The 25,756-nt window shown below is 35.1% G+C and overlaps 1 protein-coding gene across 1 annotated transcript in view; it reads left to right on the forward strand.

Moving 5' to 3' along the window:
* The window catches only part of LOC148953107 (fibroblast growth factor receptor 4-like), a 140,973-nt gene that overhangs the window by 61,474 nt on the left and 53,743 nt on the right, over positions 1-25,756 (forward strand). The window contains 3 exon segments of the mRNA XM_089087869.1: positions 12,968-13,195; positions 22,069-22,257; positions 25,385-25,593. Coding sequence (XP_088943995.1) covers positions 12,968-13,195; positions 22,069-22,257; positions 25,385-25,593 — 626 coding nt within the window.

Raw genomic sequence — 25,756 nt, forward strand, 5'->3', positions numbered from 1 at the left:
AACTTCACTCATCGCATGTTGCCCGGCTACCACTATAGTACCGTTTGTCTACCTATAAATCTACCTATAAGTAGATTTATATAACTACCTATAAATCTAGATAAAATAAAGTGACTCCTAATACTTACCTATATTTGTGGAATCTTGAAAAGAATTGCTTTAAAGAAAAAAGAATTATGTGATTTGACTTTGCGTAGTTTATCCAAAGCTTAATTTGCTTTGCTACCAGTGCAAAAATGAGATAATCCTTGTTCTTCAAAATGGAGGAATGTAATATCAAGTGAATGGTCATCGACATAATGAAGTTTTCAGTGGTGTACTTTTATTTCAATTGTCATGTTTGGACGTTTGAGATTCTTTCAAAGTTCTCAAAAACTTCTTCTCCTTATTACAAGTTACTGTTCGGCTGATTCTCAATGAAAATTAGGTACTTGTATGATATAGCCTACCCACTACCTAATATTCTTCGAATGTTTCTTGAACGCTCAGTCCTAGTGAAATATACCAAAGTAAGATAACAATATAATACTTTAACCCTTTCCGGCACGAATTATGAAATCGTCAGAAAATTCCCCTTTTTTGCGTTTCCTATGTCCCTGGACTTCGAAACCGACAAATACTGAAGTAAAAAAAATATTATTCCAACCATGAAATGAAATATAAGGTAGTCTCTGGTAGATACCACTTTGACACATGTCAAGAAAAAACCTCACTTCTGGTGAAAAGAACTAAAGCAGTTCTTCGTGTAGTTCATGGACAATGGAACTTTGCAAACTGAACATTGCCATTTTGTGCAATCTTTGTACAATATTGAGCATGTCTTCTTGAAGTACCCTGAACAGGTAAGTGTTTTGATTGATCCAATCTCTTTTCTTGAGGATCTTAAGGCTTGAATTTGGGATTACTTCCGATTTTCTGGATGGCTAACCTCTCTCACCCGTGCACGAATAACTTCAAACGAAACCAGTGACAATATGACATCTAAAGTCCTTCAACGTCATCCTGTTAGCATCTGGTATAGTGGACAACCTGACCAAGACAAAGGCATTGACCACTGTAATGTTGATGAAGTACCACAGTATGCAGTACCACTCCTTTCTGCTTTTCCTGTCTATCGCATAGAGACTTGAACATATCAGCTTTATTCATGCAGCCCGTGAACTTGTTGTACTCGACGACCAAGATTGGGCATGTAACTTGAGTAACAGATCCATCTTTGTCCTTCCTAATGATCTGTGTCACTTCTCCTGCTTTATGAATCGTCGAATAAAGCTGTATACATCGTTTGTCCTTTCAGCGTAAACAGTGGATTCCATCTGACCTCACAGCATAGTCTGAATCACCTTGTCTCAGCTCTTTTTCGGCTTTGAGTTTGGGTAGACCTTTACGGTTGGCACGAACTGTACCACAACAGTAGAGCTCGTTGTTCTTCATTTTTTCTATGAGGTTTCTTTGACTTCAAATGCCTTACTCTACTTCTTCTCTATGACTCGAAGGGGAAGATAATCTTTGTCGTTACTTGATTCTGGCTTGTCGTTTGCTGGTTACTCAAGTGGTTACTCCGTCCATTTGATTAGCGGTTTCGTCGTCACTTGATGATAGCTCTCCAGCCAGTAAGTTGCTCAGTGATTCAGCATTTTAAACTGGAAGGTCCGGCAACCAATCATCAGCATTATCGTCTCATGACATGTCAAGTTCTGATTTTAGATCTGAGGGTATCTCATCAAATAACTTTGAGATATCCTGTGTCTGCAAAGGACGGCCTGCCATAACGATTTAGCTGAAAAAGAGCAAATTTAATTTGAGATTTTAGATACTAGACTCAGTCTTTTGGAAATTGCCTGAGTTTAATTTTGTTGTTGTTGTTGAGCTGGTGAAGTGGTCTCGAGCTCAAATTGCTCCAAAAAAAAAACAAGAAACAACTTTTTAGCATATGCTGCAAGGTGGTCTTCGGGGATGACCAGCCTCTCATGTCCAATATCTTCTTATCAGGCTTTTTTCTGAAACTGTGATGCTACTAACTAGTACTCTATTGCTCAAACAACAAATTGGCAGGAAAACAATATTAAAGATATTACAATTACCAGGTATATTGAACTTTCTTACTTTTTGTTAAAAAAACAGCATGTGGTCCCATCGAGTTACTGAGCTATGCCTCACTAGGTGTCAATTAGGATGCCCATAAAATTTTGCATGTCAGATAGCGTTGCTAGGCATATGCTAGATCAAAGGTTTGTTATTCTAACCACCTATGGTTTATGGCAAAAAAAAAATATGAAAAGGTGGTTTCATTGAGGAATCACTTCGTCAGAAAGGGTTAAAAATAAATTTGGGCTATATATTTGCAAATTGGGGGGGGATAAAGTATAGCGGGTCTGAATGCCTAATGTGTTAGGTACAATTATTCTGCATATTGTGTAATAAGAATTGCTTTCTAACTTCACACTGTCCAAATACTTCACCCCCGACCCTAATGTGCAAACATATAGCCCATATATATATTTTTCATCTATTTCCATCTATTTTCCATCACTTCTCTTGGTCTTCTCTCATGCTAAGCTGAAAGAAACTAACGAAAAAACCGGTTCTATAATGCGTCAATGAATGAGAAACTTGAGCGGTAGTGGGTTTATCATACATATGCCGAAAATTACTATTTCAAACTAATGTTACCCAGAAAATATTTGCCAGTAGACCCTGTTTTTGAATTTGGGCTATGCAGTTACTGCTGCACTCGTTTTCAGTATTATCTTCAAGGGAAATTGTGCGCCTTCTTGCCTCGTTCTGTGTGATTGTAGGAGCCTTCCAAGTCTTTTTTCCCCCTTTTTATATACTAATTTTATTGTTTTTCAAGCTCAAAACTACTCTCTTTTGATATTGTTTGCTACTGGTTCGAATCCAGAGTCGCTTCTAAAAATTCGCGTTCAAATTTATTTGCATGTCAAAAATTAGATCCATAAACAATCTATAATATTTTTTTCTGACCTTAGTTATGGCACTTGAAGTCTAAATATTGCAAATAAATATAATCGTTCCCAGGCTGAGAAATGACGAAGGACATTGCGCTTGCTATATTTAGATGAGAAGCGAGACATCCCTTTGACCTGCGAGTGTGTCTGGATACATGATCGATGCGGAGCTTCCAGCCTAGGCACGGGTTATATACTCTGTTGGGCTTAATGCTTAGTGGGCTATCTATATTTTAATTCGGTAATATAGACCGTTTCCTGGTCGTCAAACTACTAAAATATACTAACCTGGTGACAAAATACTGATTTTATGCTCATAAGAGGACAAACAAACTCTAGTACCGTATTTTGAATTTAATCATATCTGCACCAAAAGAGAGGGGCTTTATAGGGCAATTCCCTCCTGGGGTGGATCCAAATGATACCTTACTCCTGGAATAATTGAAAACGGTAACGTAAGATGTACCTTTTTTATTTTTGCCCCCGCTCCCAATTTATCCAATATGCCTTATCCTCCCCGACTAAGGGGTGGATCTGTGTACACCAATGCCTATGGTAATCAAAGTTCTGTCTTGTCTGATCCTATTAGTAATGTGTTTGATGGGAGTATCATCAGATTCCTCGTCCAGATCCTTTTCTATTTCCGAAAAATATAAGAAGTAGGAATCAAACAGTTCGTTGTAACGAACAGCAAGTAAGGAGCGACCCGGCTCATTAGTAACCAAAACTCCAAAAAACCGAACTTTGATACCAATAGATACCTCAATCGAATCAGATTTTTATGCTTTTATTTTCAAATATATGAGTTTCATCAAGTTTAGTTTTACCCTTCAAAAGTTACGTGCCTGAGAAACTTTGCCTTATTTTTGAAAAAGAAGGGAAACACCCCATAAAAGTCATAGAACTTTAATGAAAATCACATCATCAGATACAGCGTATCAGAGAACCCTACTATTGTAGTTTCAAGGTCATATCTGCAAAAATGTGGAATTTGTATTTTTTGCCAGAAGAAAGATCACGGATATTTTTTTCCCCAGGGGCGATCGTATAGACACAGTGGTCCTAAAATATCGCGAGAGGGCTCATTTGAATGGAAATTAAAAGTTCTAGTGCCCTTTTTAAGTGATCAAGAAAAATGGAGGGCAACTAGGCCCCCTCCTACGCTCATTCTTTTCCCCAGTCACTCGATCAAAATTTTAAGATAGCCATTTTGTTCAGCATGGTTGAAAAATACAATAATTATTTCTTTGAGGATGACTTAATCCTCCAGTCCCAGGGGGAAGGTCTACAAGTTATGAACTTTGCCCAATGTTTACAAATAGTATTGGTTATTGGGAAGTATACAGAAGTTTTCAGGGGGTATTTTTTCTGGTAGTTGGGAGGGGGCGGGTCTGTCGGGTTTTACGTGGGAGGATCTTTCCTTGGAGGAAGTTTTCATGGGGGAAGGAACATGGGGCAAGAGCTACACCTCTTGCCTTCTACATCGTGTATTAATTTAATTCAATCTTGAATATTTGGTAGTCGTTATTGTTTTTTTTTCTACTGGACAAAATCTACTATTCGACTAATAGGTATTATCCCGAGTTCAGATTTTTTTTTTTTTTTTTTTTTTTTTGCAATGTAGAAAGCATATGTTTTTGAGGAGACGTCCAACTGCTCTTTGGCTAGGTTTTACGAACCCTTCTTTAGGCTCTCAATCTATTTCCTTGTCACGTTGTGACATTTTCAATCCATCATTTTCGAGTGTCATTTGATCAATTGTCGAAGCAAGATATCTCTCCAGGCGCCATGCCATGTGCCATATGCCAGCAATGAGATTAGAGCGCACGAAGTAGCAATCACACTTGAATTTTTTATTATTGCAATAATAAGGATATTAAGACAACTGTTCTTATGAATAATTCCATTTATGTCAGTAATCGGTCGTGTTTTTGGTCAGCTCGTAATAAGTTCAAATTAATAAAAAGGTCAAATTTTCAACTTGTCTGAATATGCGCATGTCTATGTTACGATGAAAGATCCGATATCTGGTGAATGTTGACATTCACTGACATTCCCTTTTCTCTGCTTGGATTTAGTCAGCTTTGTCAATCTTGTGCAAGGTTCGATGGTGAAAGTTAAAGGTACTAACCGGTCACCATCAAACCTAAACTAACTGGCAAAGCTGACTAAATCCAACAGAAAAAAGGAATTTCGGACGTTCACCAGATTTCGGTCTTTTACGGTAACATCTGTACTCCGTTTAATAATGGGATCTACTGCTTTATTCTCCCATGTATTTCAGCTACAAGGCCATAATGTATGATTATTTCACAACAAAGCCTTCGAGGTCCCTGTCTTTTTTTTGTTTTAAATAATTAAAAGTGGAACAATATTCTTGAATATATTGGCTGAAATAATTCTAAAGGTACTATGCAGCCTTTTTCTGTCGAACTATGGTTTATGCCCTTGCCCCAATATATTTTTCCATACCTGCTTCGCAAGCTAAAGGAGTATGTTCTTTTTTGAAAATGTACTTTTTTGATTATTAAATGGCTGTATAAATAGCCGGTCTTTTGTTTGACACCCCTTTCCTACCACCTACCGAAAATGAATTATGGCTACGCCCGTGTCTTGGCTAACTAATCATGTTACGCTAAAGGAATTTGAGAAAGAAAAAAATCAATCCGTGCCTTTGACATATTTAAACACATCTAGTAATGGTGTTATTTTCCCCTCCTAATTTTTTTTTTGAAGATTTTTCTATTTATTCAAGTTTTTGCATTCTCGCAATGTTTTGAAGATTAACGACTTTCAATATTTCGTTATCCATCAGATCCTGACAAGAAAAAATTGATTAACTGACTGGTTTGATCATCTTCAGCAACGTACGGCATATGTCAGCTATTCTTTTCTACTTTAGGTTTACTCTTTATGAATCTTTGAAAAACTTCGTTTTTAAATGTAATTCCTAGGAAGTGGTAGACCATAGCGTGAAAAGACAAAAAAAAGCTCAAGAGCTAGACAGCTAGGAAAGAAACATATGGTTAAGTTTCGCTATGCCATGCACTACTTGGCAGAATGTATCGACTGGCCAGTTTCATTTCCGGTACTTAATCTTTGATTCTAAGTTCTAAGACTGAAGATCATGTTTTTAAGAGAAGCCTTGAATTGGCACGAACTTGTTCCCAGCAAATCATAAACAAAGAATTTGATTGGCTGTACATTTTTTGGGTAGGCTACTTAGTAAGCTCGTTTTGCGTCTCTGAACTAAAATCGCTGGAAAACGGATATCCGTTCCAAATTTAAAACTTGGCTTCTATATCCTAAGTAAATATTTACATCCAGGCCGAAAAAAAAAATCCAAAACAAAGACTAGTAACATAACTCTTTTTGAATTTAAAGCCGTATTTGGAGTTACCGTGGTACTAAATTCAACTCGTGGAGAACTAGGATCTAAATTAATACCCATAATTAAACTTGTAAATAATTTACTTTTCTTATTTACTTTGAGGGAATAAAGCTTTGGTTTATAAAGGTGGCAATTTACTGGTCTTCGTTTTTTCGAAATTCTAGAAATGATTAGCTTTGGTAACTATTTTAACGTATAAAAAAAGATGAATAAAAAAAAGTTTTATTGGTGAAAGTAAAGAGTAAAGATTGGTGAAAACTTAAAACGAAAAAAAATTTAGCTACTTCGCAGTTTATGCTATACATTTTTGAAAAAAAAAACTGTTTCAAATACTGTCAAGTGATATTTCCCAATATTTGTAGAATTGTGAAAAACTTGCGTTTTTCTGAAAACTAAGCTTTCCCTAGTTTTTTAGAGAGTTTAAATTGTGTCGTAAAAGTTATTAATTTCGTGGCCAGTAAAAGACTTATGAGAGCTTTATGAATTATTCTTTCATTTTCTGTATACCACTTATGGATGTTTCCCTTTCTAGTCCATTGTTGTTCGGTCGGTTTTGTGTTTCCAGGTGTTACCAAGTCAAATTTACAAAAAGTGATTAGATATAAAAAAAAAAATTAGCTTTCAAATGAGCCCTTAAACATCTCTATGATGTTACTGTGTCCCGCCAGTGGCGAAGAAAAAAAAAAGAGGGTCCATCAGTGCTACCTATGCAAAAATGTGATTCTCCTTGTTGTTCAATATGGGGGCTGTAATTTTCCAGTATAGGGGTTTCGACAATGACAATTCTAATGGTATACTTTTCATTTTGATGCCGTTTATGAAAGTTTTCAAGCTCTATTGAAATTTCTGTAAATGTGTTGTTAAAACACGTTTTTAAATTTCTTGTTACTATGGGGCGGGGTTCGCTCTGTACTAGGTTACAGCTATTGCTGCAAGAATGAAATAGCAAAAGGTTTCAAGAATTAAATTAAGGAAATCTTTTCCTTTCGTCAGACATATCACAAGTTAAAACAAATTTTCCAATACCAGTTAAATTTTATTAGTTGATTTTTGATATGTCGCCCTTTTTTATTTTTTGCTTTTTTGTGTCTTATCTTCTTGTTATCTCATCAATAATTACGTGATTTTCTTTTTACAATGTAACATGCAAAAAAAAACATGCTGGTGAAAAACTGTTTAAATAAAATGAATATAAAATCATATTCCTCGCTGTCTTACATGAAAAATTGTAGCTATGTTTTGTAATATCTTTTTAAGCGTAAAAAAAAAACAAAAAAAAATACATGTTAAAAACTGACGTAAGATCAGCCCATTAGGATACTTTTTCCGGGCACCTATATTTATATGCTTGAATATGATACAATGACAACATTGTATTTGTCTTGCCATATTGCAAACACCTTTATTATATGCTATCCTATGGTTATGTATAATGTTTCGCAATTTTCCGCTGCGATTTGACTTTCTTATCTTCTTTTCAAGTCCAACTATATTTGCTTGTTTATAACTTCGCTGATATCATTGCGCACTCTCAGACGACGAATTATTATATCCTACGAGTGTTTATACTGGCAGTAAAATGAACAAATAAACTACCATACCAACATGCGATTCGAGAACATAAAAAGCGAAGAAAAAGTTTATTGCAACTTTTTGTGTTTTTATCTTTCCTATTTTCCGTGTAATGTATCTGTGTAGTGGCGTAATCTTGTCAAAATCCCGAGGGGAGTGGGGCAAAGTTTTAGCCAATTTTCCCAAGTCAAGTGAAAATGACGGTGAAAAATGAAAAAGAGCCAAATAGTACCATAAAAGCAAAGGTATACTAATGAAAACGGATCTGTTTCTGTGGGTGCTTGAATTATGTAGGCCTAGCTTTGTTCATGACAAGATTTTTTAAGACACTAAATTTCAGCTGGAGATACAAACTGGGGTCTAGGGGGGGCATTACTCCGTCCCATAACAAATTACTTCCCCGTTTTTTCTGACTTTCGGTTAATATCTTTCAACTATAGTTTTATTTTTTTTTTGTGTATGGCAAATTAACTGGGCGTTGAGAGAGTGAAGGTGTTGCATGAACTGTTCAGGCCACTCGTTCCTTGTGGGGTTGACAAAAATTGATCCAAAAAGGCTGTTTTTCATGTTTACTTGTCAGGCTGTTATCTTCACAAAAGGTTGCTTTCAAAATTGTTTTATTACCATGTCCTTTTTTTTTAACATGACTCACAGGGGAAATAGCTTGAATTAGCTATTTCTTTTTAATACACATCTTTTAATAAATAATTAATGACTTTACCACATATAAAGATCGTAGAGAATTATTATAATACTGATCTTATAATAATATGAATGGGACTACTATGTTTAAAAATATTGTATTTTGGTTATACTCTATTTCGTATTTAGTTATTTACGTTAAAATTTTTACATGCCAATTTTTTTAAAACGCACAATTCTTTTCCTTTCGTTTCTTTGTTTCCATAATGTGTACACTATAAATGATTTTTGTTAATTCTATGTTTAACAGTTTTGGAGAAAAGATCTTCAAAAAAGGGGATACAAATTGAAATTCCACCCGGGTGTCAGAAGATTTTTTTTTACGCCACTGCCTGAACAAGTTATGCTATTTGTAATGAGAGTAAGTATGTTAGTTGACACAAAGGTGGAAATCCGATTTTCAGCTTGTGAAAAGTCAAATTTCTCAAACTGACTGCTTTGGTTTTGACTAACTAACCATATCCTTCAGTAACTATATTATATCCTTGAAATTAAGTTTCCAAATCCTTAAGTAACCCTTCCTCTGATCCCTTCCAAAAAAAATCGTATTCTCGTAGAAGGCATCGATCCTTACGACGGTTCGTGCCTTCACTGTCAGACATAAATAAGAAAAAACAAGTTTTTTAAACTGAAAGTAAGGAGCGACATTAAAACTTAAAACGAACAGAAATTATTCCGTATATGAAAGGGGCTGTCCCCTCTTCAACGCCTCGCTCTTTACGCTAAAGTTGTTTATTGTTTAAAAAAAATAGACTTGTGAGAGAGTCAAACTTTAGCGTAAAGAGTGAAGCTTTGAGGAGGGGAAACCCCCTTTCATATACGCAATAATTTCTGTTCGTTTTAAGTTTTAATGACGCTCCTAACTTTCAGTTTAAAAAACTTGTTTTTTTTATTTAATTTCCGATTATTTTTTAGTTAATCCAGCTTTTATTTTGGCTCACCGTCATTGAATAAGTAAACAAAATTTGCATAAAAATTTTGCTTTTCTTTTGCTAAATGGATGTCTCTAAATTTGGTTATGACGTAATTTACAAATTAACTTACGTAACTAACTTCTGTATTCGTAAATTTTTCTTTTGGCAAAAAATACAAAAATTCAGATTTTTGTAGATATGAGCTGGAAACCTATGTAATAGGGTTTTCTGATACGGTGAATCTGACGATGTGATTTTCATTAAAATTCTTTCACTTGTAGGGGATGTTTCTGCCCTCTTTAAAAAATCAGGTAAATTTTCTCAGGCTCGTAGCCTTTGATGAGTAATACTAAACTTAATAAAATATATATATTTAGAATCAGCATTATAAACATATTCTTTTGATACATTTATTGACATCAAATTCCGTTTTTAAAAGTTTCGATTACTATTGAGCCGTATCGCTTGTTTTTTTTATTGTTTTTTTTTATTACGTATATGAGGGGGTTCTCCCCTTAGTCAATACCACGCTCTTCACGTTAAAAGTTAAAAAAAAATTGATTAACAAACCACTTAATCACAAAGGCCTTTTAATTATAATATATAGATATTTTTAAAGAAAAAAAAAAATATTTAGCTTAAAGCCCGTGTTTTTGAGTTGGGGGACAACCCCCTCACATACGTTATAATTTCTGTTCGTTTTAAGTTCTAATGTTGCTTCTGTATACTTCCCAATAACCAATACTTTATGTTAACATTGGGTAAAGATCATAACTTTTAGCCCTCCCCTGGGGACTTCGGGGGATTAAGTCATCCTAAAAGACATATTTATCATATTTCCGACCATGTTGAACAAAATGGCTATCTCAAAATTTTGATCGGGTGACTTTGGGAAAAAAATAAGCGTGGGAGGGGGCCTAGTTGCCCTGCATTTATTTTGGTCACTTAAGAAGGGCACCCCACCCCCCACTCCCCGAAAAAATTCCCCCTGAAATCAGCTGTTTTCTTCTCAATAACCAACACTATATGTTAACATTGGGTCAGGTTCACATCTGTAAGCCCCCCCCCGGCGGGCTTTGAGGGATTAATTCATCCTAAAAGACATAGTTGTCATATTTTCGACCATGCTGAACAAAATGGCCATCTCAAAGTTTTGATCGGTTGACTTTGGGAAAAAAATGAGCGTCGGAAGGGGCCTAGTTGCCCTCCATTTCTTTTTGTCACTTAAGAAGGGCTCTAGAACTTTTAATTTCCGTTCCAATGAACCCTCCCACGATATTCTAGGACCACTGGGTTGATATGATCACCCCTGGGATAAAGAAAAAAAAAAACAAATAAACACGCATTCGTGATCGTTCTTCTGGCAAAAAATGTAAAATTCCACATTTTTGTAGATAGGAGCTTGAAGCTACTACATTAGGGTTCTCTGATACGCTGAATACGATGGTGGGATTTTCATTAAGGTTCTATAACTTTTATGGGGTCTTTCCCCTTTTTTTCGAAAATAAGCCAAATTTTCCCAGGCGCGTAACTTTTGATATGTAGGACTAAACTTGATGAAAGTTATATATTTGAAATCAGCATTAAAATCTGATTCTTTTTATGTATCTATTGGTATCAAATTGGTATCCTTTTTCTAGAGTTTCGGTTACCATTGAGCCGGATCGCTCCTTACCTACAGTTCGTTACCACGAACTGTTTGAAATGACTTTTACTGGCGAGGTTTTTATTGCAGTGTATGTTAAAAATTATACCCGAAAGTTTTAAAGGGTTTTCTTAGACAACATTTAAATTCTATATTGGAGAGGGCCAAATGTCAATCATCTTCTTAGCGGGATGGAAGCAGAAATCAATTTTTGTAGCCTATTTACTGAAAATCCCATTTTAAATTGGATTGTTATGTTTTTGAGCAATAGGGACAGGAACGTCCCTGACCCTGCGTTGATGAAATTATCGTCCAGTTTGCCACTTGATATCGTTGTAAAAGGATATACAAAATAGAACACAACGTAAAAGTATCATAGAAAAAGGAACAGAAAGAAAACATTTCTTCATTGACAGAATCGACATGAACAATAGCTTTGCTTGTTTTCATTATCTAACATCAGTGTCACGTTGACAGCAAAATGCCAAGGTGGTTCCCTGGTGAAAATGAACTGGCAGATATGCTTGTTCTACGCAATTTGACCCTGGCAATATTCAAAAGATCTAAACATTTCGAACCAAGGACTGGTCTGTAGCTATCATTAAAAGCACATGAAAGATGAAGAAAAAGAAATAAACATTGCCTATTGGCAGGTATCTGCCAAACGTTTTCCGACAGCGCCTGCAAGGTGTCTGTTCATTTTCTTCTATTTTTTTTTTTATAATCCTTAAAGTAAAAGGATTTATAAAATAGGACTAAGATTATGATTTTTGAAAGCACATGTATATTTTGGGATTGCATTTTGTCTCTTCTTTCATTCACACAATTTATTCTTTTGAGTTTTTTTTTTTGTTAGGATCAAATAAATTTTTGAAATGGATGATCCGAATTTCATTTTCACGGGGAAAAAGTATGGATAAAGAGAGATATGTGAGAGGTGGTGGGTCCGATACAAAAAAAGCATTGTCACAACCAAACATTTATTGATAGATTTTTGGAAGTTTTAGTGGGCACGTTCGACCAATGTTCAATGGGAAGAGAAGCTTCCTTTTAACCGAGAAAAAAAAGAAGAAATTTGTGAGAGGAGCTGGGTTCGACATAAAAAAAAGAAGAAAAAATGTATTCTCACAACCAATATCAATTGATAGATATTTGGAAGTTTCGCATGGATATTGGACGAAGGTTGAATATGAAGACTGTGTCCCCGCCCCCGTAGTGTATAGATATCATGATTTACTTAAATGTGTCTTTGACATCTTATTTTTTTCTCTTTTGGTTTATATGCTCTTAGGGGCGAATATAGAGCAAAATCTTGGGGGAGGCCCAATGTGACAAGGGCGCCAATGAGCAAAATATTGGGGGGGGGTGTGACAGAGATGCCAATAATTGACCAAATTTACAAATTTATACTAAAAAAAAGTAAAAAAAGAAAAAAAAACAGGAAAAGAGGGCGGTATAAAAAATCCGGGGGGGCCAGAGTCCCCCCGCCCCCTGGATCCACCAGTGTATGCACTAATCAATTAGCTTGGTATATTTGTTGCAGATTATTCTCTGATGCAGCTACCAATTATTTTATCTGGCTAGCTTATTACTTCTAGTTTTTGAATCTCAAATTGGTAAGTTTCTGGTTTGAGATGGGATAGTGAAATATAAAGAACCTGTGTCATATAAATCTGGCAGTAAATGCTAAAAGTCATTACCATCTTGTCTTCAATTACCTTCAGTAAAATTTAAAAGTAAAATATGTAGAAATATTAATTAATTGAATTTTCAGGGAAACACAAGAAGCTATCATCCCTTTCAGTTTCTTCACACCCAGAAGCATTAACAGACCTAGGATATGTCAGCGATGCGGACTATGAAGAAGAAGACGCATTAGAGGCAACGAACGGGAAACATTTTGGAACTCCGCCAACTTTCAGAAATATTGCTAAAATGAAAAGCAAGATTTTGAATGTCTTGCCTGCAGGAAATTATGTTCATTTTAATTGTCCAGCTCAAGGTAAGTTTTAATGCTATTATCCAACAAATGAGCTCTTTCAGAGTCAATTAAAATAATTTATAATATGTTCCAGAGTAAAAAATGTTGTCAACCTCTTCTTTGGGTGTATTAAAAAGAGAGTTTACTAATGAAACTAACATCCTCAAGCTTATTGGCCTTCACAAATTTGGCAGTATTTCAAAAAGTTGTATGGCTAGTAAGTAATAAGATGAAACAATGTTATATATTACAAACTCGTTCCACGGAAAGGAAAGTAATTGGCTGTGACCAGGGGTCACTTTTGCCCTACGTATGTGTAAAAAATAAAAAGGTCGTAGTCTTCTTCTTTGACATTATGCAGACATTGGCGAAAACTATATACTTGGGCAGGGAGGACAAGGGAGTTGCTCCTGGGGATGGGTCCGATAGTAATAATATCTATTAGACCCCACGTTTTGGATATTAAAAAATCATCCCATAAAAGCAATTTTTTTGTTCAGGGGTTGGAGTTTATACATTAGGGATAATCCTCCCTATTTTTTTAGTTTTTTAGGGTCAGTCCACGCATAGTCATCCAATCGGGTCAGCGTGTAAAATTCTGATTTTGTTTGAAAAATTGTAAGCCGTTTTCTACCTTGGAAGTTCACGCTGATATTTGTTTCAGATTCTTTTTTGTAGCCAGTTTTTTTTTTTTTTTTTTTTTTTTTTTGTAACAGTTCTCACAGTGTCAAAAAAGCAAACAACTAGTTTTTTCAAGAAAATCAAAGAGTATAGATTTTATTTTGACATTGTGACCAAGTGTTCTACTCAGGGCTTTGTCCAGGATTCTTTTTTTTTTGGGGGGGGGGGGCTGGTACACAAGAACTTTAAAAACGCATCAAAATTTGTTTATTTGCATTTTCTTGGGTTTTTTTACGAGTTGGAAAAATATTTGTGAAAACAACTTGAGAAAAAAACCCATCTAAAACATATAATTAAGATAGTCTGATATTCCGAAAAGACGTGATAGGCCCATTAAACTTTGAGAATTCAGCGCATTTTGTCCTGTTACTTTTAATTTTGGAGTTTTTTATATTATATGCTATTTAGATAAATTGTACTTATTTGGATGTATTATATTATACAGATATCACACTGCCTGATTTTAATAGTCAATATTTGTGCTCAGCGGTATTATGGATCACACCCAAATTAAAGACTGCACATTTTTATTGTCGTACCTTAAACGAAATATAAGTATTTTTTTTCCTTCGAAAAAGGTTTGAATTAAGTTCAAACCTATTTCGAAATAGGAAAATTTCCCATTGGGTCGTAATTTGCCAGTATTATTTCCTGAAAGGTGTTTACTCCATATAAAGTATTGTCCGGCCATATATGATTGGGGCAAAAATACTTCAGTAGCTCTAGCTCAAAGACTTCCTAACATAATATTTTCAAACATTTGTGTTTAAGCTCCATTAGGTAGCTACATACTGTAATTTGTAAAAATTTTCTAATTTAAATCTTTGAACAAAAATTATTATCGTACAAAGCTCAAACACTTTATTTTCGCACTGAAGGAAAATTATGAAAAGGTGAAATCAGGGTTGCTAGCTGTAGCACGAAAGTTCTATTTTATTACCATTTTAATACTATCATAGACAGTTTTTTGACTGTGACACTAAAAATCGCTGTGTAGCAGGCAAATTAGGGCAATTGTAGCACTTTTGGAACTGACTGTGGTGGCAACCATGCATGAGATGCGTCCTTTCATTTTTAGATTGAGGATATCCTAGAAAAACATATGCTCTCTTTTAACACAAGGTTTAATTAAGTAAACACAGATTAACACAGGCATACAGTAAACACAGGCATAGGGGGCCAAGGAATTTTCCTTTGTGGGGTAGGTCAAAAGACGAAAGAGTGTGTCCAATCTGGGATTTGTAGATGTGTTAAAAGAAATCCTCGAATAAGACCCGAAGAGAGAACCTCGTAGACTCATTTTGAAAAAAAGTAAATATGGACATCTGAATGCAAGGCTGCACAGGGGGAGGGTTTGAGATTGACACCCCCAAATGTGAAAATTGCACAAAATGAACTGTCGGGTTTTGAAACAGCAAAAAAAAAAAAAAAAAAAAAAAAAAAAAAAAAAAAAAAACGTGGTCAACCATCTTCCTCCGAACCAAATTTCTCGGCTATGACGCTCAATAAAAACCAACCCCCTTTTTTTAACAGGCTACTAGACTCGTCATAAAAATTTTTTGATCCCCCAAAGATTTGGTTTCTATGCATGGCTGTTAATAACTACGTGGATAACTGGCAGTTTAAGATAAGATAACGTTTATTGAAAGCCAGAAAAGAGGCCATGTACACAAAGACTTTAGGAATCCAATGTGGCAATGAATTAACAACGGCATCTTCACTATACTATGATTAGAACAACAACCTTAAACTGACGAGCGAAGATTTTCTTTGAACAAGCACATGTTCTTGATATTTCTCTAAAGGACACCCTAGACGGGTCAGTCATTTTGATAAAAAGCTTCCGTCAATCAATTGATTAAAGCATGTTTGGCCGTCTAGGAACCGATTCAGTCGTTCAAACTTTCTATCAATCACCGCCAGAGCTTGACTCAAGCACCAAACAGATTCCTAGATGGTCAATCATGCTTTAATCAATTGATTGACGGAACCTTTTGATCAAAATGATTGACTGTCTAGGGTGTCCTTAATGTTCAAATGAATTGTTCTAACGAACTTTTTTTTTAATATCTGACAGTAGCCACTCAGTATTTCTTAAAATACTTTCCTTTAATGTAGAATTTTATTCTCTCCAAATTGCTTTCAAATTTACAAACATCAAATGCAATTTGATGCAATACCCTTTTCCATTGGTATATATATATATATATATATATATATATATATATATATATATATATATATATATATATATATATATATATATATATATATATATATATATATATATATATATATATATATATGAATTGAAAATGGTAGTTTCCGAATTCGATGTATTTGACGCGTTTCAATTCAAGATTTTCAGTTCTATTACCCCCGTCTGTGTAATAATTTTTAGAGATTTCTAATTGGGACTTTTTTTTAATTACTCTGAGCCGTATAAACGAAGAGGGTTTGAATTTTACAACCCAACTCAGATGCCAAGCCAAGGTTTATTTTCGGCTTTAGTATGTGGATGGACACGCCATATTACAGTGTCACTGTTGTTTTTTCTCAGACGGGTGTTGCAACAACTCCTGACTTTCAACTAAGGCAAATAAAGTCAAAGTCTAAAATTTATTCGCTAAGTTTTACTCCGGCTTTGTAGAATTATACTAATTTCATCCTTGCTTATTGCGATTTTGGTACTGGTGCATTATAACGACACTTCTAAAGAAGGCAACTTTGGTTAATGCTAATGAAATAAAATAGGATGTATATATAATAGTTTAGAAACAAATTTGGGCCATATATATTTGCACATTGGAGGGGGGGGGGTAAAGCCTAGCATATATATTGAATACGTAACCTAACCTAGGTTCCCCCCCCCTAAACCCCAAAAACAACTATTTAAATATCGTAAGCGCAATGAAAACTACGCTTTGCATTCCATTTCTCAATAGCGGTCTCCTGAAAATAACCCGTATGGCGGGTTTTGTCTCTCATTAGTATATAGAAGTGTCGTTATTATGCATCAGTACCGTGATTTTTATATTCTTGTCTTTACAAATTTGTAGGTACTATCCAATTATAATGTATTAGTAACAAAAATAAATTTACTCTGCTTTTCCGAAATTTGTTTATTTTAAACATTTTTTTTTCAAATCAGAACTAGAGCGCCCACAATATTTACATTGGAGGACTAGGAACAGTCTTAGAAGCGCTTCTCATGAATATTTATTTTGAAGGTAGCCTACGCCTAGGTAGTTTGATTTGAAATAAATTTCGAATTCGATTGCTCACGATTGCTCATATTGTTTTAATGTACTAATGTTTAGTCTCCTAAACTGTTTTCTTCAAACAAGATCGATTTTTCAACTAATACAAGTAAATCTCGTCTTTGATCATATTTCTCGATTTTATTAGTTGTGTTTAATGCTTGAATAGGGATTATCGGGAAAAAGTAAAGAAGATTAACAGAAATTAATCTGCATTTCGGCACTGATCTGGAATATAGGCTAGCCAATTTAGGCAGCTTGTATTAAATTATTTTTTCCAGTTTTTTGGTTTAATTTGACAGAAAATGGTAAATTTTCAGAATAGCGGCTCTCTAGAAGGAGAGATGCTAAAACAAAAGGAGAGGCAGTTTCAGATTGCTACTTTTATGCTCTATCTTATGGTTAAAGTCGCGTTTGTGACAATTCATCCCCTTAACCCTTATGGTCCCGTATATTGCCTTAGGATATACGGGCAATCAAAAAATGAATAAATACTAAGGCAATGCAATTTTTATTTTCTTAATCCTGTTTCCTTTTATTATCATTCTCATTTTTAACTAATTTATATTAGTGCTTTATCTAATACTAAACACTATCACTTAGTCTAAAGTGGATATCTAAAGTCTACGCAGAGTAACCGTTTTTCATAACGGATCCAACAATGGATAGAAAAACAAACAAATATATTATTAGGGCTATATATGGGTCTATAAGGGGGGAGGGTGCGTTTTCAGGGTAATGACTATTATGTCGAAAATGAGCATACAGTAAGGAATCCAATGGCACCATTTTTCATTTTATATTAGTTTCGTTTATAGCTCAGTGCGTGCTATATACGGAGTCATCAGGGGGATGGGGTCAATTGTCACAAACACGACTTTAACCATAAAAAGAGCATAAAATTATCCAGATAAAAATGGCTCTGGTTTTGTTCCGCAACATCACATTTTCACCTTAGCTTATCCCTAGTCTTCGCGACTTATTCGAATTAACATAAATTTTAAAACCTATTCTCGCACCCTGAACTCGCAAAACCTCTAAAAATTCAGTCATTTTGATTGAATTCCATCTAGGATGCTTAAATAATCAGCATAATCTAAGTCAAGGAAAGTCTTAGTTCCCCATTCGATTCTGTGTTCTCCCATTGCCTTTGCCGTGCTCCTTAGACCTTAGGACGAAGTCTGACAAAATAATCTACATAAATGGGGATAGAGCGCAACCTGACTCAACTCCTGATTTAATACGAAAACAGTTACTAACCCAATTTCCTAACTTAAACCGCAGCAACGTTATTCTCGTACATTGCACTAGTCGCTTTAATGCATTGAATAAAAAAAATGTTCAACTGAAAGTAAGGAGCAACATCAAATTTTAAAACGAATAAAACATAATTTCGTATATGAGGGGGACTGCCCCCTCATCAATACCTCTCTTTACGCTAAAGTTTTTTTTTTAGAACTTTTAAAAAAGCTTATTGTTCTAATTAAACGGCTTTTGTGTTTCAGGAGTCGTTCTTAAAGAATTGGGACAAAAAGTCAAACTTTAGCGTAAAGAGTGAGGCATTGAGGAGGGGAAATCGACCTCATATACGAAATAATTTCTGTTCGTTTTAAGTTTTGATGTTGCTTCTTACTTTCAGTAGGAAAAACTTGTTTTTTTTTACTTAATTTCTGAAGGTTTTATTATAGTGTCGGGAAATCAGGCTCTCCCTCCGTGAAAAATTCCTTCTCCCCACGGAACATCCCTCCATGGAAAGTTATTCTCACGTAAAATACCCCCCCCCCACACACACACACACACTAGGAAAATTTGGTACTTATATAGAATCGGGTGGTCACGCGAGAAGTGTAGTTTCATTAATGCTGAAGAAATAAAACAAAATATGATGAAAATATAATAGTTTAGAAAGAAATTTGGGCTCTATATTTGCACATTAGGGGGGGGGGGTAAAGCATAGCATACATTAAATACGTAACCTAACCCAACCTAGGTACCTTTTAGTCCCCCTAAACCCCAAAAAACTAAAGTTTAAATCTTTGTCACGGAGTCAGCAACACCTCACAAGCCAGAGAAAACCTGTTTTTCATGTAACATCTCGGTCTTTCTCGATGTGGTCTTTCTTGAGTGACTACCGGATTCTAAATAAGTGCCGAAAATTCTTCCCAGACAATTTCATTCTGGTTGAAAATTCCCTCCGAAAAATTGTTTGGTGAAAATTTTTTCTTAGCGCACTTTTGCTTGGAAAGATTGTTTTTTAAAATCATGCCGGAAATCCCATCCTCTGTGGAAAAGCTTTCCCGTAAATACCCCGCCCCCTAGTAGAAAGTTGCCCCCGCAGAAAATTTCCTCTGGAAAAATTGTTCCGTTGAAAAATTTCCCACGGAGAATTTCGGCCGTGAAAAGCCCCCCCCCCCCGACGGCAAGATACTCTAGATAGCTCCAACCCGGTAAAAATCGTCACCCCTCGGACAATTACCCTTAACGTCTCCACGGAAAAAATTGAGTCGGCAAAGAGAAAGTAAGACTAATAAAACGAAATTCGTCTAGGAATTCTGGCAAATTCCCTTTGTTTAAATTTTTCCCTGGAAAATTCATCCCCGGAAACTTCCCTCTCCATGGAAAATTCTCCCGTTGAAAACCCCAAGCAGAAAATTCGCACACGCTCTCTCCCACCCGAAAAACGTATGCATATTTCCCAATAAGAAATACTACACGTAAACACTGGACAAATTTTATAACTTAAAGACCTTTCCCCAGGGCTGTGGAGGGCCATGCTATCTCCAAAGGCATAATTATTGGGCCTTTCAATTATGCTGAACAAAATGGCAACATAAAAATTTTGATCGGACGATTTTCAGGAAAAAAGGGGGCTCTGAGTTGCCCTCCAATCTTTTTGGTGACTTAATAGGGCACTAGAACTTTTAATTTCCGTTCAAATGAGCCCCTTTGCGATATTCTCGGACTAGTGGTTCGATGCGATCACCCCAGGAAAAACAAACAAACAAGTAAATACGCGTCCGTAATCTTTCTTCTGGCAAAAAATACAAAATTCCACATTTTTGCAGATGGGAGCTTGAAACTTTTACAATAGGGTTCCCGGATACGCTGAATCTGATGATGTGATTTTCATTAAGATCTCTTGACTTTTAGGGGGTGTTTCCCCTCTTTTTTGAAAATCAGGCAAATTTCCTTAGGCTCATAGGTTTTGATTAATAACACTAAATTTAGTGAACCTTGTATTTTGGAATCAGCATAACAAGCCGACTCTTTTGATGTATCTACTGATATCAAAATTCCGTTTTTTAGAGTTTCGGTTACTATCGAGCCGCGTCGCTCCTTACTTTCAGTTCGTTACCACGAACTGTTTGATTTATCTGATATACCCTAGAAGTATAAGACCTTCGATAATGCTGTCCTATCAGCTGAAGTAAACACTTGCTCTTGATTGATAAAACTGAGGACTGCAGGCGTTTGATGGGTCAGGCACTTCTCAATTATTAATCTAAGAGTAAAATGTTGGCTGGCACATCCTCTACCCTGCCTAAAACTACATTATTCTTCTCTTAAAACTTTATCTACAGCATCTCTAAGTAAAAAAAAGTATCATCATGCTAAGTAATTTGCTTCCTACAGAAACCAGGCTAATGCCTCCATCATTACCACAGTCACTCTTATCACCTCTCTTATAGAGGGGTTTAATTAAAGTTTTCCTAAAATTTCTAGGTACTTCCGCTTATTAAAAAAAAATTATGTTCATAATCTTTAGTAACTTATCTCTAACATCATAGCCACCACATTGAAAAAAAAACTCATCCACCATACTATCAGCACCTGGGGACTTATTATTTTTTAATCCTTTCAGTACTGTCACTAATTCTTCCTCACAAAACAAATCGTCCTGTTCCTTCACAGCCAAAGTGTTACAAACTTTTTCATTCTTTTCTATATCTCTTCCTGTAACTCCATCACGGTATGGCAATTCTCAAAATGTTCTGCCCATCTCTCTTTAACTCTTCCCTTATCACTATTAATTGCGACCCCGTTTCTATCTTTAACTGGTACAGGTTCAGATCGACTATTCCCTCTCAATTTATTAACATACCAGTACAATATTTTACTATTATGCCCTCTGGCTGCATCTTCAAGATCTTCAGCAATTTTGTCCATGGACTCCACCTCACACCTCCTCAATTCACATTTTAATGCTTTCTCCGCTTTCTTTCCATTCCTCTTATTTTCATATGATCTACCATTCAAATAATTCTTGTATGAGCCATCCTCCTCTCTATTTAAATATGGACGTTATTCAATTTTGTTCTTTATCACTTTCATAAAAGAACCATCTTTGGATGCATTTGCTAGCTCTCTAAAAAGCTTGAAGTACTAAGGCAAGCGACAATGAAATCTGATTTCCTGAATTGGTAATGTCAAAATTTACGCAACCATTTAATTCTCAAAAATAAGAAAAGTCAGGATTACAATTTTTGATGAAAAATGTCTCCATTTGCAGTTAAGGAGCTTTCAGTTTGAGCGGACGTCAAATTTAAAAACGAAACATGAGCGAAACACCGCCGAATAATGAGGTATAAACTTATGGCACGAAACAGCTGAAGAAGGTGTTACTTTCCTTTGAAGTTGTCTCAGCAATCGAAAGATTACTGTTTGAATTGTTTCGAAACAAAGTGTTGTCAAATAAGCAAAACGGATTTGGCTTTGCTTATGTTTTTCACGGATCAATGCGGCAACACTGGCATAAATGTAATACTGCCCTAAAAATTACATAATTTTGAAACAACCAAAGAAAAATCGTAGAAAGTTGTGTTTTTCAGGTATGTATAGACCTAAGAGAGGCTCAGGGGGGAGGGGCAAATATTGTTTTTATTTTGATGTCCTTGGTACATTAAGAATTTATTTTCATTATTTTGTTTTATAGAAAGAATGATCTCATTTCAGGAGATCCAAAGCCGCAGATAACCTGGACAAAAGATGGCGGCAACATAATTCGCCAACTAGCCACTGCTATCACATCCAAATGGCATTTGAAGATGTCGGATTTGATTGAATCTGACTCCGGAAATTATACTTGTACTGTTTTCAATGAGCATGGATCAATTAACTTTACCTACCAGTTAAGTGTCAAAGGTTAGTCCAGAAGTTCTTTCGTTTTTGCTTGAAATTTTGTGCATGTTTTGGGTTAAGCCACTTTTTTTAATTATTACTTTCGCATGTTTGAATAAAATCAGATACTTTATAGACTAGACTATCTATCAAAGTTTTTTTTTCTCCAAATGGATCGTATTGCTCGTTACTCCAAATTTTAGCTAAGGTTGTTTCATCTCCACATTTTATGGCTCGGTACAAACGTTAAGTTTATTCGTATTTTCAATAGCCTAACTTTGGAGAGAAATTATCCTCGTAGAAACGAAATACGTGATGAATTGTTCAGAAAAACCGTAAATGTAAAGTGTATCATGCGTAAACTTCTTTTTACTAAGGTTTAAAAAGCTGTGTTTCATGTTTTATGGAAATAGTCTACTAACCAAGTTGCTTAATAGGTACTATGGAAGCAATTCGTCACTACGTAGAAAAAACTGAAAAAAAATAAAATAAAGAAATAACGAATTTGATTTAACTTAAAGTACCGTATTGAAGACCATGGATAACTGCAAAAGGACATCTGCATTCTACTCCTTTGAAGATCATAAACATTTTGTGGCAAAAAAGAAACTTTTCTCAACCCTCTTGCGCCCCCCCCCCAAGAAACTGTGACGACTACTGTTGCTTAAATGTATCAAATCTTATCTTTATGGTAAACTTCAGAGTAAACTGCATTGATTTTTACTCTTTTTTATCTTGCTAAAGTGGGTGAGTTTTATTTGAACTTTATTGAGACAAGAAAGCCTGCGTCCTATGCCCAAAGAACATTCTGATATATATGAAACAAAGCTTTAGTCTATGAAGTATTTTTTAAACAAGTTGGTAGTCGTAAGCTGAACATTGATAACAGAGGTTTCTCTGTACAAGGGAAAAGTTTGACAGACCAGAACCGCTTTGAGTTCCGCCAAATTAAAGACGCCATTTTTTTGCGCGTAATCCCTGTCCAATAGACTGTCTTTGATTTGTTCCAGAGATATAGACGCAATGTCAGTCAATATTTTTTTTTCTATTTTTTTTTTTTTTTTAGGTAAAACTACAGAATCATTTAGCTATTTAGGAAAAGAATTACTTGCTTTAATTCCTTTCAAAAATACATAAGAGTTATTTTGTGTGCTATGGCCATTATACAGCCGCATGTCTCGAATTCCGTTGAAATAAGTATAGGATAGTTCAGCGTTAGTAACAGTGGAGTGAATTTCTAAAAAGAAAGGGAAATATGAAAGAAGTAAAAAATAAACCAAATCATTTACAGGTAAAAGTAAATTTTTGAGTAGGAGACGACCTTTGACCCCCAAGAAACTGTGACGACTACTGTTGCTTAAATGTATCAAATCTTATCTTTATGGTAAACTTCAGAGTAAACTGCATTGATTTTTACTCTTTTTTATCTTGCTAAAGTGGGTGAGTTTTATTTGAACTTTATTGAGACAAGAAAGCCTGCGTCATATGTCCAAAGAACATTCTGATATATATGAAACAAAGCTTTAGTCTATGAAGTATTTTTTAAACAATGTGGTAGTCGTAAGCTGAACATTGATAACAGAGGTTTCTTTGTACAAGGGAAAAGTTTGACAGACCAGAACCGCTTTGAGTTCCGCCAAATTAAAGACGCCATCTTTTTGCTCGTAATCCCTGTCCAATAGACTGTCTTTGATTTGTTCCAGAGATATAGACGCAATGTCAGTCAATATTTTTTTTTCTATTTTTTTTTTTTATAGGTAAAACTACAGAATCATTTAGCTATTTAGGAAAAGAATTACTTGCTTTAATTCCTTTCAAAAATACATAAAGAGTTATTTTGTGAGCTATGGCCGTTATACAGCCGTATGTCTCGAATTCCGTTGAAATAAGTATAGGATAGTTCAGCGTTAGTAACAGTGGAGTGAATTTCTAAAAAGAAAGGGAAATATGAAAGAAGTAAAAAATAAACCAAATCATTTACAGGTAAAAGTAAATTTTTGAGTAGGAGACGGGGGCTAATTCGGTGTGCTGGTGAACTTCGATAAGTATGTTCAATATGCATGTGTATCTTGATGGCAAATTGATTTTATCTTAGTTTTTTTTTGTTTTTTTGTCTTATATTTGAGAAAATATGATAGCCTACTTTGACCCACAAGATTCAACCCAATATTGGTGCAAAGTATCCCCCTCCCCGGCACCCAGAAAAATAAGCTGACAAGTGGCCTAAGCCTAAAAACTGTGGAAATCTTTGTTGTTGTTTTTTGCGGATGTTGTGGGAAAGGTAAGGAAAACATCTTTTTAGGCTCAAATATTATTTTTTTGCATTTTCAACTCATATACATTTTTGATTATAGAGAACGAATTGTATAGCGCTTCCCGTCTTCTAGTTCTTTTTGTATGGGAGTTTGTTTCAACATCAGCTTTCAGATTTAAATAATTAAAATCTTTCTCAGGAATATATAAAGAGATAAATTTATCTATCTCTTCGTTTTCACGAAAAAGGAAGAAAAGGTTTAAACTTAATCGTCAATGAGTTATGTACTTCAATATGTAGCTAAATTATATATTTGAAGTGTCGTGGAATTGTTGAAATAACAAAAATGCCATAATGACGATCAAAGATGTGCGCATCCTTCTGCATAAGATGTGCCGTGGCATTTCTATGTTAAATATTTACTCTTTTACCCGGTAGTAGGTTTCTATTTGCATTTCTAGCCGTATTGCATGATTAGTAACTTGGTTTATGCTGTAAGTCCAGTTTTGAAAATTTCCGAGATTCTGGCAACCACTTCATCGATTCATAATTTTCTGAAATCATAGAAATTGTCTAAATCCTTTAATATAAATTTAAATAAGTTTAATCAAGTGATTAATTAATTTAAATAGTTTCATCTAATTAATTAAAATAAAATAAACGGCACTGAACTTTGGTAGCTGAGTTCTAAGTAATATTTTTGTGACCCAATTTGGAAAGCTTTTGTTAGAATGTACTAAATTCAATTGTCTTGTCAATGTCTGTGATTTTTCTACCCAGAGAACATAAACTCCTACTAAATATCTGCAGTCAAGTGGCCGACCGTAACGTAAGTATTCTTGCATCTTGTTCTGTTTTTGCATGGTTTTGATCTGCATGATTTTCTTGGCTTTTTAGAACGTTACCCGCATCGTCCTTTGATAGATGCCTATTCGATGCAAAATCGTACAGTGCTCATTGGGCAAGAAGCTAGGTTCCAGTGTTCATACGGGTCCGACTACGCTGCTTATCACGTGTTTGTTAAAGTTGACTTAGATAAGCTCAATATCAGTGATTTTAGTAATGTTACAAATGATGAACATTTTGAGACTCTTCAGGAATTACAGGTAGGTGCAACAATAAGACAGTGCTTTGAATAACAAATATGATTTTCAGATTCCACGGTTGGTTAGACTTTTATGGTGAAATAAGTTCAATTTGCTTTTGTATTTCCTTCAGGGCTACTATTTCATTTGGGAAGCCGCGACCAGAAAGGTCACTTAAAGAAAA

Source organism: Artemia sp. Qi Xiang Cuo, chromosome 4 (assembly GCF_049724085.1).
Source record: "Artemia sp. Qi Xiang Cuo chromosome 4, ASM4972408v1, whole genome shotgun sequence".
NCBI lineage: Eukaryota > Metazoa > Arthropoda > Branchiopoda > Anostraca > Artemiidae > Artemia > Artemia sp. Qi Xiang Cuo.